A 14,568-nucleotide genomic window follows, 5' to 3' on the forward strand; every position below is an offset into this window, starting at 1 on the left:
GAAAAAAGAACACATCGACACCGGTGTGTCAGACCCACCATACTTGCTCCGGACACTGCGAGAGGGCTGTACAAGCAATGATCACACGCACGGCACAGCGGACACACCAGGAACCGCGGTGTTGGCCGTCGAATGGCGCTAGCTGCGCAGCATTTGTGCACCGCCGCCGTCAGTGTCAGCCAGTTTGCCGTGGCATACGGAGCTCCATTGCAGTCTTTAACACTGGTAGCATGCCGCGACAGCGTGGACGTGAACCGTATGTGCAGTTGACGGACTTTGAACGAGGGCGTATAGTGGGCATGCGGGAGGCCGGGTGGACGTACCGCCGAATTGCTCAACACGTGGGGCGTGAGGTCTCCACAGTACATCGATGTTGTCGCCAGTGGTCGGCAGAAAGTGCACGTGCCCGTCAACCTGGGACCGGACCGCAGCGACGCACGGATGCACGCCAAGACCGTAGGATCCTACGCAGTGCCGTAGGGGACCGCACCGCCACTTCCCAGCAAATTAGGGACACTGTTGCTCCTGGGGTATCGGCGAGGACCATTCGCAACCGTCTCCATGAAGCTGGGCTACGGTCCCGCACACCGTTAGGCCGTCTTCCGCTCACGCCCCAACATCGTGCAGCCCGCCTCCAGTGGTGTCGCGACAGGTGTGAATGGAGGGACGAATGGAGACGTGTCGTCTTCAGCGATGAGAGTCGCTTCTGCCTTGGTGCCAATGATGGTCGTATGCGTGTTTGGCGCCGTGCAGGTGAGCGCCACAATCAGGACTGCATACGACCGAGGCACACAGGGCCAACACCCGGCATCATGGTGTGGGGAGCAATCTCCTACACTGGCCGTACACCACTGGTGATCGTCGAGGGGACACTGAATAGTGCACGGTACATCCAAACCGTCATCGAACCCATCGTTCTACCATTCCTAGACCGGCAAGGGAAGTTGCTGTTCCAACAGGACAATGCACGTCCGCATGTATCCCGTGCCACCCAACGTGCTCTAGAAGGTGTAAGTCAACTACCCTGGCCAGCAAGATCTCCAGATCTGTCCCCCATTGAGCATGTATGGGACTGGATGAAGCGTCGTCTCACGCGGTCTGCACGTCCAGCCCGAACGCTGGTCCAACTGAGGCGCCAGGTGGAAATGGCATGGCAAGCTGTTCCACAGGACTACATCCAGCATGTCTACGATTGTCTCCATGGGAGAATAGCAGCCTGCATTGCTGCGAAAGGTGGATATACACTGTACTAGTGCCGACATTGTGCATGCTCTGTTGCCTGTGTCTATGTGCCTGTGGTTCTGTCAGTGTGATCATGTGATGTATCTGACCCCAGGAATGTGTCAATAAAGTTTCCCCTTCCTGGGACAATGAATTCACGGTGTTCTTACTTCAATTTCCAGGAGTGTATATACAAAATCAGCATAGCATTGTTGCAGATATTTAACTAGGCCACAGATATGGCAGAATCATACTGCCTCTATTGCTGTTGTTCGTAACAAACTGCAGTGCATTGGCCACAACACACACTGACGAGCCTAAACGTTATGACCAGCTGCGTAATAGCTTGTTTGCCCATCTTTGGAAAGAAATACATCACTGATTCTTCGTATTGTGGATCTGACAGTTTGTTGGTAGGTTTGTAGAGGTATGTGACATTAAATGTATTTGCACAGGTCATGTAATTCATGTAAATAACCGGCCTCTGATTTGCGTACACTGTGCTAGCGCACGATAGCGACCCTGATGGGTTCCATAGGATTTATGGCAGATGGATTTGGTCACTGAGACATCAATGTGAGTTCACTATAATGCTCCTTCTGGTACTGAGACACGGACATTTAAACTCCTGAAAGATGACATCACTGTCGGGGAAGATATCGGGGTTGGAGGTGGTTCTCAGCTGTCAGTATTTCTTCGGTCACTACAACAGGTCCCATGCAAGCACAGGAGAATGTCTCTCATTGCATAATAGTGTTGCCAGCAGCCTGTGTCCATGGTGCACTGCATGTTTCCACCCTCCACTCACTTCGATGATGGCTTTTGTGGAGACTACCATTGACCTAACGTAGCAAACATGTGATTCTTTCAAAGAGCCGACACATTTCCATTGATCAGTGGTCAAATTCCCATGGTCTCATGCCCACCGCAATCATAATTGATGATGCCATCGAGTCATTGTGTGAACACACAGGGGTGGTGCGCTGTGGAGCTTTCGCACTGAGCATTGTACAATGAACGGTGTGCTCCAAAACACTTCTCCATGCACCAGCGTTGTGTTCTTTTAGCAGAAATGCGACACATCACCATCTGTCTTACTTCATAGAGCAGACAAGCCTCTGAACCCTACATTCAGTGAAGAGTCATGGACATACAACCGTTTACCTCCTAGTATTAGTTTCATTGCCCTTCTACCACTTTCTGTAGATGCTCATGACAGTAGCATGTGAACAATCAAACAGCTTCACCATTTTTGAGCTATTCATTCACACGCTCTGTGTAATACAATCTGTCTTTTATCAAAGTCACTTATCTCAGTGGATTTTCCCCATTTACAGCCCATATCTTCGCTAGGATCCCATTGTCCATGTCTGCTTTGCTTACATACTTTTGTTACCGTGTCCCATGCCCACATCACCACCAGACGGCATCCAGCATCATGGTGGGCAGTGGTCATAATGTTTGGGCTTATCAGTATATGTTTTTGCCGTAAGCTCATTGGATTTCACTACTCTAAGTCCCTTCTAAAACTGTACAGAATGCAGTAAATGAAGAGTCAGTAGGTAAGGTCTATAGTGGGCTTGCCAAGTGCACAAGTTGTTACAGTGATAAAACGTAATAATTAAAAACATGAATACAGTCAAATTTGACATTGCTAAAAGAAAATGTTTAAGTGATAATATCAAACAATGGAAAATCCAGGGTGGAATGTAACAATACGAGAGAAGGAAAGTCGCTACTCACCATATAGCGGAAATGCTGAGTCACGATAGGCACAATAAAAAGATTCACACAATTATAGCTTTCGGCCATTAAAGCCTTTGTCAGCAGTAGACACACATACACACACGCGCGCGCACACACACACACACACTCACGCCAGCGCAATTTCCACACACATCTGCAGTCTCAGAGAGCTGAAACTACACTGTGTAGTTTCAGCTCTCTGAGAACACAGACGTGTGTGTGTGTGTGTGTGTGTGTGTGTGTGTGTGTGTGTGTGTGTGTGTGTGTGTTCACAGCCATGTCAGGTTTACGATTGAAGTCAAGACAGGTGGTGCATTGCCTTTCCTTGATGTCCTCGTTCAATGGATTCAATGGAAAATTAATGGGCACCTCAGCCACAGTGTCTACAGGAAACCAACACACACAGATTGGTATCTGCATGCTCTCGGCCACCACCATCCGGCACAAAAACGTGGCATTCTGAATACCTTCATCCATCATGCTAAAGTTGTCTCAGATGCTGAAAGTCTGCCACTAGAACTGAGCCACCTCCGAAAAGTCTTCCAGGAAAACAGGTACAGCCACGGACAGGTGTAACAGGCTATATCTGGTGTGACACACAAGAAACACACCAACAGAGAAGAGAACACCACCGAAGAAGAAAGCAAGGAACTTGTGTTTTTGCCTTTCTGTGGCACTGTGTTGGGAAAGGTTAGCCCACTCCTGAAGAGACATAACATTTCATTGGTGTTCAGGCCCCCAGCAAAAATTTGACAGCTCATGAGGCCTGTGAAGGACGATATAGGGCTTAGAACGCCTGGAGTGTACAAGATACCATGCCAGTGTGGCTGTTACTATGTCAGCCAGACAGTACGCACTGTGGAGCAACGCCGGATGGAACATGAGAGGTACTTAAGCTTACGCTATCCAGAAAAATCAGCCGTGGCAGAACACACCTTAGACACCGAATTCTATTCAACGAAACATCTGTCGTTTTGAGGATGAAGGGATTTTGGGATAGCATCATAAAAGAAGCTATTAAAATAAAAACCTCGGAAAACACCATTAACAAGGACGGCGGTTTGCAGCTCAGCACAGCCCGTGACCCAGCCATCGCGAGGTTAAAACGGGCATGACGGATGAGGGGATGAAAACATTACCATATATGGCGAGGAAGAGAGTACCAGTGACATCACAGCCAGCAGTGCGTCTATATAACGACACGGCAATGGTGACACAGCAGTCATTCTTAACACTTGACAATGACTGAGGAGAGCTCAGTCAAAAACTCGTGGGATTTTAACCACCTGACACAGCTGGAAGCCCGAGAAAATTTTATTAGAACATTGGGAAGTTGTGTAAGCAATAACAGCTCTCTATACTGGAATCCGGTTGGCATTATCCATCCAAGGAAAACCTCAAAAAGGACGAAAATACTTTTGCGGTGAATAAAAATTCCCTCGGGGAAGTTCCGATCTTGCGCAGGCTTGAGTATTTGGAACCAAAGTATGTCTGGCTGAATGTCTGTTCCAATGTGCAACATGTCAGGATTCATATACATCTGTGAAATAAAATCATAGTTTCCTTTTCATGGTAAACAATGATGTATTTTTCAGTACTCTTCCTAAACAGCAGGAATTAGCGTTGATATTTAACTTATTTTGACTTCATCAATTCATCACCTTTTAGAATTAGAAAATTTGCAGGATGGCTGACTTTCAACAATACATTCGATTAGTTCCGTTGCAAATTCAATACAAATCTACTCCATTGTATAATTAACACCAGGGTGAGTTATTTCATTTCATTACTTGCTTATTTGCCAAGTCCAGAGAAAAGTATTATGCATCACAGAGCATACAGCTTTCCTCTCATGGTCATAAGTCAGAGATTGTCCTTTATGTAGGAATTTTTTGTTGAAGTTTACACAAATTGCACATCACTGTGTACTTGTAACATAGTTAGAACTTTGACAAAATCTCTGTAATTTCATTTACGAGGTGTGGCTAGAAAAAAAAACCGGACTAGTACTGGTGAAACAATAAAACCAATGCAATAAGGCTGAAAGTCGCGTGGCCTGTCACGTGACTCTCGCTCCGCCTACTGCTCGAGTTTCATCTGCCTCCTGCACTCAGTCTGCCCGTGGCGTCTGTTTTAAGTAGTTGACGTTTTGTCTGTGCGTCGGAAAATGTTGAGTGTACAGAAAGAACAGCGTGTTAACATCAAATTTTGTTTCAAACTAGGAAAATCTGCAAGTGAAACGTTTGTAATGTTACAACAAGTGTACGGCGATGATTGTTTATCGCGAACACAAGTGTTTGAGTGGTTTAAACGATTTAAAGATGGCCGCGAAGACACCAGTGATGACACTCGCACTGGCAGACCATTGTCAGCAAAAACTGATGCAAACATTGAAAAAATCGGTAAACTTGTTTGACAAGATCGCCGTTTAACAATCAGAGCAGTGTCTGAGTTAACAGGAGTTGACAAGGAAAGTATTAGGCAGTTTACCGATTTTTTCAATGTTTGCATCAGTTTTTGCTGACAATGGTCTGCCAGTGCGAGTGTCATCACTGGTGTCTTCGCGGCCATCTTTAAATCGTTTAAACCACTCAAACACTTGTGTTCGCAATAAACAATCATCGCTGTACACTTGTTGTAACATTACAAACGTTTCACTTGCAGATTTTCCTAGTTTGAAACAAAATTTGATGTTAACGCGCTGTTCTTTCTGTACACTCAACATTTTCCGACGCACAGACAAAACGTCAACTACTTAAAACAGACGCCACGGGCAGACTGAGTGCAGGAGGCAGATGAAACTCGAGCAGTAGGCGGAGCGAGAGTCACGTGACAGGCCACGCGACTTTCAGCCTTATTGCATTGGTTTTATTGTTTCACCAGTACTAGTCCGGTTTTTTTCTAGCCACACCTCGTATTGCATTCAAAACGCGTGGTGGAATATAAACAAGTGCATAGAAAAGAAAGAAAATCAAATTATTTTGGGATTCTTTTTGTATTTTTCAACATAATCACCTTTTAACTCTATAAGCTTTGCGAAGCACTGCTCCAACTTTTTTAAGCCATCCAAGAAGTAGAATTACAGATCATCTCCAAAATAGAAATCTGTTTGGGCAATGACCACTTGGTTTGGTGTGAACTGTTGCCTGAGCCTGTTGTTGATTAACCTTTTGGATGTTGCAATAAACTGAACTTCATTTCCCTAATTCTAGCCATCAAAACTGCGCAGGTGTGTGCCTGTGCATTGTACTGATGGAAGATGACTTTTTCTTTTCCAAGTATGGAGTATTACCTTTATTTCTCCACTCATCTGGTCCAATAATGATACATAATACTCTCTCATTGTTATTTGCCCCTTCTTCAAGTAATAGACATAGATGGTTCCTCATACATCCCAAAAAACCACGGTCATCACATTGCCAGCCAGTTTAAGTATCTTCACATTCTTCAGAGTCCGTTTCCCTTCAAAAACTGATTGTTTTGATGTTTCCTTAGTCTTCGGAATGTAGTAGTGCATCCCCATTTCATTGACAGTTATGTATTGATGCAGAAACTTGGTAGGATTTCAAAGGGAAAAGTGCCAAAACAGCCTCAGCATCAAACACAAGGTTGTGTTTATTCTGCACTGATAGCAAATGTGGCTGTCATCTTACTGAGATTTTTTCATGCCACTTTTTGATGCAAAATTGAAAACAGCATACCTTGCAATATGCCTGTGGCTTCAACTATTTTGTGCACTTTGATTTGTTGGTCACTCAAATCCATATCTTGATTTTTGTCAGTAATTTCGGGAGGAATGGTCATTCCACAGGATATCCTGAAGGCTTTTGTGAATGTACGACCATGTTTAAACTCATTTACCCAGTTGTAAACAGTTGCAAACACACAAGCAGAGGTGCCATGAGCTTCATCCAGCCCTGCTTTGATCTGTTTCAATGTTGAGACCTTCTAATAGAAGTGTGTAGTCACTGTTTGAAATGCCTTTTTTTCCATGTTGCAAAATAAACATGAGATTGTTGCTTCATTCATCTGGGACAGTGAAATCATGTGATGCACACTACTGTAACTCTACCTGCCCTCTCACTAACAGCAAACTGTTCTGATGCTACATGCGGTCTCTTTTGGCTTTTCTAAGGATAATGACCCCTGTAACAACTCACCGAACAGCAGAAGTGTTGAGCACTATTGAATTCTTTTTTATGAATGTTTAAATCTTCATTTGCTTTAATTTTCAAATTTATAGATTACACATTGTCTCCTCAGACAAATATCTAGTATGTGAAATACTGTTTCTTACAAATGACCTCTCAACAGCAGTTTCTTCTTTGTCTATCATAATATCAGCTGCTCTGAACTGCCCCATATCTGGACATGCTATCCTGCAATGTGTGATTCAGAGCACCCAAAAGTGTGTGTGTGTGTGTGTGTGTGTGTGTGTGTGTGTGTGTGTGTGTGTGTGAGAGAGAGAGGGGGGGGGGGTTGGGTATTACGATGTGTGGGTGGTGGTGCATAGGGATAGTCATTTTTCTTGCTCCATACTTGAATGGAATAGGACAGGCAGTGGCTAATATTGGAACATAGAACCCTCCCACATGCTCCGTACAGTAGCTTGTAGTATTTTTTTTAGTATTCAGTCACACGAATCCTCTAAATTTGTCTATATTTCAGTGTTACACCTGCATTATAAAATGTAACTTTTTATTGTATTTTCAGAGCATGAGGGGCCAGAAGACAATTCTCATCAGCACACAGTATATGGAAGAAGCAGATGTTCTCGGTGATCGTGTGGCAATCATGGACCATGGAAAGATTAAATGTTATGGAACAACCCTCTTTTTGAAAAAGCTTTATGGTAATGCCATTATGCTTTCTTCTGTCAGTATCTCACACTTAGTAATTTCAAACGAAACTCTTCTTCTGTAGGAGCTATATTTCATTGTTGCTTACATGTTTTATCAAGTCTACATCTTTCCCATATTTGTTACACATCTACTTATTACTAGAGTATTTTCACTGAAGAACAGTAATTTCATTACTTAAAAAACCCATTTACACATGCATACTGTTATAGGTTTTACTTGGCCAATGGTCAATGGCTGTTTGATGGATAATACATTTAATCCTCAAGATTAGCTGATATTGTCAAAGAGTGATCCTACATTGCTCATGGTGTTCTGAAGTTGAGCTCATGAGTGAGGAGGTATTATGACAGCATTGTCTGAGGGTTTTTCCATTATTATTACCAGAATGCCTTTCCATTTCCTACATGTGGTGGTTGTTACAAATCAAACATCAACTTAGCTTAAGCTTTTCCACTTGTTGAAATTGTTATTATGCTTGCACCTCTTGGTGACCTCTTGGAACAGATGGATATGGGAATCCTTTCCACAGATATAACTAGAGTTTTGGCAAATTTTGTACAGTGTTTCACATCACTCACTGCATGCTCAGCCACGATCAGTTTCCTGCCTGACCCAGCTCACAAGTTCATTTATGTTACATGATTATGGTGTTAATGGACTGTGTCATCATTCTGATGTTGATTTTTCTGCAAGTGTAAGGTATTCAGTAAATCTCTGATGCTGTGAGTCAGTCCTGTTAGTCTTTGATGATCTGAGACACTCATTGATTTTCTTGATCAGTCTGTATTCTGCCTTTATGTTGTGTTTTTGCGGTACACAGCTAATTGTGTCCTTCACCTTGGGGGTTGAATGGCAGAAAGACCATGCCCAGAACTTCTGTGAAGATGTCACTTGGCCAGGTGTTATGCTCCCGCACACTTTTGATGTCCTTCATGGAGTACCCATTATTCTTCACAATCCATTTGAAATGTTGCATGTCATCTCTAAGGTGCTGAGATTCACATATTCTTCTCAAGTGTTACAAGGCTATTGATTATGCTCCCTCTTTTGGCTCGGTTAGTGGTTGAAAGCTTATGTAAATACCAATCTGGGTACATGGGTGTGAGATACACATTATGGCCCAATGTTTGCACTATTTCTTATTGGTAGTGCACCAAGGAAGGGCAGCTGTTAGTCCTTCACTGCTTCCATCAAGAGTCCACATGACAAAGCTGCTGTTCATGAATCTGTACCACACAGTAGGCTTCCAAATGCACAGTGTAAGGACAGTACACAGATCAATGGAGAAAATCAGTCAGTGCTTTGGATCAGCCAAAGACAAACAGGCTCCCAATCACAAGGTTTTACTGAATAATGTGATGAGATAGATAGAATGTTCCTGCTAACTCTTGTTGAACCATAAGAGACCAACATATGTGACATAATGGATAATAAATGGAGAGTTACAGCTGTGGTTTTCTTGTTGATTCAACAAAATATTGTTCAACAAGTTTCTGTCATGTGCATCTTCAGAAATAATAAGTTGTAAATAAAAAAGTCACTGTTTATGTGTCCTCAGAATGTTGGTTGCGTTTCTAAAAGTTGGCTGCACTACAGTCTAAGGGCCAACCAATGCACATGTCACTTTAACCCTAAAAAAATCCAGTCTCTGAGTTCATAGAAATGCAGGCAGGAATTCGGGTGAAAAATAATGTTCACTACTTGTACTGTTTTAAATTTTAACAAAACTTAGTTTATGTGATTACTGTAACATTTACCACAAGTTAATTATGGTTTAAAATTGAATTAATAAATATCCAAGCAAGGGCTTAAATGAAACAGAACAGTATCCTACATTCGCATAAACTTCAGAAAAGCAATCAAAGTTCCTTTAGTGCAAGTGTGAAGTTCCACACCTGTGAACTAAGTGAATTCCAAGGGCACACCACTCACAAAAAATAACTGCAGTAAATTTTTGGAGTTTAGAGTAGTTCACAAAACTCGAAAAATTGAAAGCCCCCAAGTCAAAAATATTTCAGAGTTTTTGCTAGCGACACACACATATATCACAAGTTCACGACTTGATACTTAGGATAATTTTGATAAGCTCAAGATGTGACCTGCTGCCACGCATATGTACTCCCTGTTCTAGATCTCAGACTTGACTGATGAACAAATGTCAAGTAAAGTGCCCATGCCAAGAAGGCTGACCCAGTTAAAGTCCTTACCATGATGTCAGGTGCAAGCACTTCCAACTTGTGCAACAAACTTTGAAAATATAAATTTAATGTTTTATACATTTATCATACATTAGTTAATATATAAATTTCCTCAGCTTTCTAGTACTGTTCTTAGTTTTTCTCCATCTTAAATAACTTGCTCATAGATAGTGATTTCGTTCAGGTAAACTCTACTGTGTGGTGTTCTAAATATAAACAATTGAAACTAAGTACATTCGTGCTTCCCTATATATGTTTACTTTGTAACACTGCCACTACTTTTAATGTGTCATTTATTATTAATATGAAAATTCAGTTTTTTGTATGCAGAATGTGTATGCTGGACTGTACTGTAATTTAAAATAGGTAATGTTTATAAAAAAAAAAAAAAAATCTGCTACAGTTGTCTGATAGTGCTCAGTGACACCTATCTGTAGATACTTTGTTTGTAAATGATTAATGGAAAATCTCATATAAAGATGTGAAACAAATACTAACAAAGAGATAGAGGGACTGGCCAGTACTTACCTCAGCTCAGTACAGCCGATAGATAACACAAAACATCGGCTGTACTGAGCTGAGGTAAGTACTGGCCAGCCCCTCTCTCTCTCTTTGTTGGTTGATACTTTGTTTGTAAAAATTGCTTAAGGCATCATTAAGATATTAATTGTTATAGTTCATTTTATTCATAAAATATTACACAGGAAATAATTTAAAAAAACTGCTTTCATAGTGAGGGCACATTTTCACCCATGCACTCATCTGAAGTTTGTCTTTGTAACTATATCTGATTTCTCTGTAACTATTTGTGTTCAAATTTTCAGCCATGCTCTCTACTGCACTATGTTTCTTGTCAGTGGCTGGATGTGTGTTTTCCCAGCTACACAGCCAGAGCATGTGTTTACCTGAACTGCAGTCTTGTTGGTTCTTATACTCATTATGTCCACCAATCACTGAGGCCCAAAGGGTGCCGCTACCTATTAATGACACGGCAAGAGCCTCTTGGCTACTAAGCTCTGCATAGCTCCAGTCCCACACCTCCCCAGCTGGCAAATTGCTCACTCTGGCTCGGCTGCAGCTTCCTCTCATCACAAACAGAAAGCGCAGCATGGCCACATCTTGTTTTTAAAGTTTCCATGAGTTACTGAGGTCTACCATCTCACCATGCACTTCCGACAAACTCAATAATTTCTGTGAAGCTTGGAAAGCAGGAGAGAGGTTCTGGCAGAAGTGAAGCTGTGAGGACAAGTTGTGAGTAGGGCCTGGACAACTTCGCTATTTAAGGTATTGTGGATTTGAGCTCCAATAAATTAATCTGTCTGGAAGTTTCAAACTAGTGTACACCTTGCTAGAGTGAAAGATTCATTCAGGATCTTCTGAGCTTGAACAAAAAAGGTACCATCCAGGTCACTTTATCTCTATTTGGGTTGCCAGTTTTTGTCCATGTTACAGGGCGTTCTCAGGCACTGTATCTAATTACTGTAAAGTGCAGTTTATCAGCAGGACAAAGATTCAGTTAAAACTGCTGGAATGTGTGAACAGAATTCGCACTTTTCTACCCTTTCTTTGCAACTGTTACAATCAATTGGAGTGGAACTGACCAATTTTCAACTTTCTTAAACTGAAATATTTCTGAAAGCAATAGAATTAACATACTGTGTTTTCTTTCAGAGCATGGGTATTGAGCTGTAGTAATAACAGTTGTGGTTTTTATTACCTTTTACCGTAAAAGAAGGCATCTGTTATGGGATAATTGTGGATTATTTATAACTCTAGGGTGACTTTAATTGTACTATTACCTTTTACCGTAAAAGAAGGCATCTGTTATGGGATAATTGTGGATTATTTACAACTCTAGGGTGGCTTTAATTGTACTGAAACTTTATCAATAATTGAAAAACAAATCAGACTAACTAATTAAACTTTGGGACTGATGACCTTCGCAGTCTGGTACCTTCAACCCCACAAACCAACCAACCACCCCAATTAAATTTTAATATTAATTTCAGTGATATGCAAAGTTTTAGGTGAAAAATACGTGATCACAAGTTTACTTTATGAAATTTCATAGACACATACACAAAACTGTGTTCCATGGACAGTGAACCCTGACCTGTGCACTTCAACCCCATCCAGTTTTTCTGCAAGTTCATCATGGAAATCTCATGAAGTAGACTGATCCACACCAGCTCCAGCTGTCTTTATATTGTTACTAACTAGAATGCAGATTGATATTTGTGTTGCAATATGAAGCTTGTTGTCCAACCAGAACCCAGAGAATTGTTTGTAAATTTTGATTGAATGCCTTTTCTGTGAAGGAATGTCTTTGCTTTATATCAAAGATCCTGGCAGAAATTGAAAATCACCAGTTTGCACAATCGAGAAGACCTTTCAATAGAGCCACCTCTTTTTGAAAATAAAAAATCTGGCTGACCATCATATCTTTTACCATGATGACCATGAAATGTGTGTTTTAGGATTCCTTTGCGAATTTTTTACACTCAGCTAGTCTTGTTAAGGCTTACTTTTCCAATGAAACTTTTTGTAAGACACAATTCTAAAACAACCAAGCTATATTTCTTCAGTTCACATGGTTAACATTTGAATATGTATGGCATTGTCACACAGACAACTCATATGGTCTCAACTGTAAGTTGCAACAAACAGAGCTGTAGCTTTCTTGAGAAATTTGTAAGTTAACACACAGACAATGATGATGACTTCTCATCTCCAACACTTAATTGTTAAAGACAATTGTTACTGTATCTTTTGTGTCACATTGTTGCTGTGTTCATCTGGTCACATTCTTGCTGCATTCATGTTCATAAAGGAAACACTCAAGAAAAGATGGTCAGCTTCACCCAAGGATTTCTCAGGTGGTCAACTTCACCCCAATTCTGCCAAGAACTAGCAGAGTTTTATTTATATGTCTATAAATACGTAAATATAATAGATTAATTTCTGTGATTGCTTTAGTTTCCATTATGAGACCTAGGCACATGAATCATTTTATATATCACACGAATAACAGTTTTAACTCATTAAAAAAGTTGAAAAAACAGTGCTTATGAAATGATTAGTATTCAGATAGATGTTTAGTATTCCAAATGTTTAGCCATTGGCACACATTAAGAACTATCAATCAGTGAAAACAATAATTAAAGTAAATGAATTTTCATGGTCGGTGTTTAGTTATTTAAAATAAAATGGATTTTGAACTTTTTGGTCAATTTCACCTCATTTGATAGTACTGAACTGTCATTCTGTTTGTTTGTTTCAAAATGCATATTTCCTACTTTGTTCTGTACATCCCATTCAGCATTGTACCCATCTGTTTTGCCACTGCTGATACGGTTTTTTAAATTATCTTTCCACAGCAGTACACTGAAGAGACTGTACTCTCCAGTCCCGTTGTAACATTTCTTCTCTCATCCATTTTCAAGTGATATACTCAACTCTTAACACATACTTGGCCAGCAACTAAACATACAGTTTAGTACAATATTTAACTACACCCTCTAAGATGTACCATGAAGGAGTTACACAAAGTGGTCACAAGTTGATATTCATAAAGGTATCGATGGAAATGCAAAATTGTAGACTTTTGCAAACTGCAATCCAGTTCCACCATGAACCTGGTATGGATAGCAAACAGGAGACATGTTGATACCACAGCATAGAGTCTTTGTGAATTTCGTTCCCTATACTCAGCCAGTCACTAACTATGCCTCGCAGACAGGCATGCAAGCAATGTATGGAGATGTCAGCCTATAAGAGAGGATGTGTCATTGGGCTCAAAGAACTTGGTTGGAGTAATCGAAGAATCACTTTACATTTGAATTGAAGCGATGCCACTATTCAGTGATGGCAGGAATGGGTGAACTATGGAAGAACCCAGTTCAAGAAGGAGGTGGTTGGCCTAGAGAGACAACAGAACGTGAGAACAGAGTGATCATCAGAGGGGTGCTCAGAGCCCCAGATTTGTCATTATCTTCAATCTGACATATATCTAGTCCTTTGGTGACCATGAGGATCATTAACATGTGGCTCACAAGGAGGAGGCAGAGTACACAACGCCCCTTGCACTGACAACCATTGACCACTGTACACCAACAACCCCTTATGTGGTGGTGTCAGGCACGTTTAGCCTGGAATCTCATTGACTGGAACAGAATTGTCTTCAGTGATGAGTCTCACTTCAAATCAAGGCCCGATGACTGATGAAGATGTGTCTGGAGACATCCAGGACAACAGTAGGATACTGACATGGCTGTTAAAACCCTTACAGTCCAACAACAAGGAGTGGTGGTCTGGAATGCCATTTCCTTTCATAACAGCACACCTTTGGTTGTCATCTGTGACACCCTTACAGCACAATGGTACATCAACAATATTCTATACCCCATTTTGTTGCCCCAGGGGGTCCACAACTCTTTTGTGGATACGTGCGTGGCGAGCACGGGGCCCCGAGCCATTGCAGCCTTCTTTCTCTCCCGGGCTGCATTTCCTTTCCCTTCCCCTCCTTTCCCCTCCATGCTGCT

At 41.5% G+C, this 14,568-nt stretch overlaps 1 protein-coding gene across 1 annotated transcript in view; it reads left to right on the top strand.

Moving 5' to 3' along the window:
* The window catches only part of LOC126475260 (phospholipid-transporting ATPase ABCA1-like), a 407,094-nt gene that overhangs the window by 205,118 nt on the left and 187,408 nt on the right, over positions 1–14,568 (top strand). Inside the window, exon 13 of the mRNA XM_050102975.1 lies at positions 7,681–7,819. Within this exon, the coding sequence (XP_049958932.1) occupies positions 7,681–7,819 (139 nt within the window). The remainder of the gene's footprint in view (positions 1–7,680; positions 7,820–14,568) is intronic.

Source organism: Schistocerca serialis, chromosome 4, assembly GCF_023864345.2.
Source record: "Schistocerca serialis cubense isolate TAMUIC-IGC-003099 chromosome 4, iqSchSeri2.2, whole genome shotgun sequence".
Classification (NCBI taxonomy): Eukaryota; Metazoa; Arthropoda; class Insecta; order Orthoptera; family Acrididae; genus Schistocerca; species Schistocerca serialis.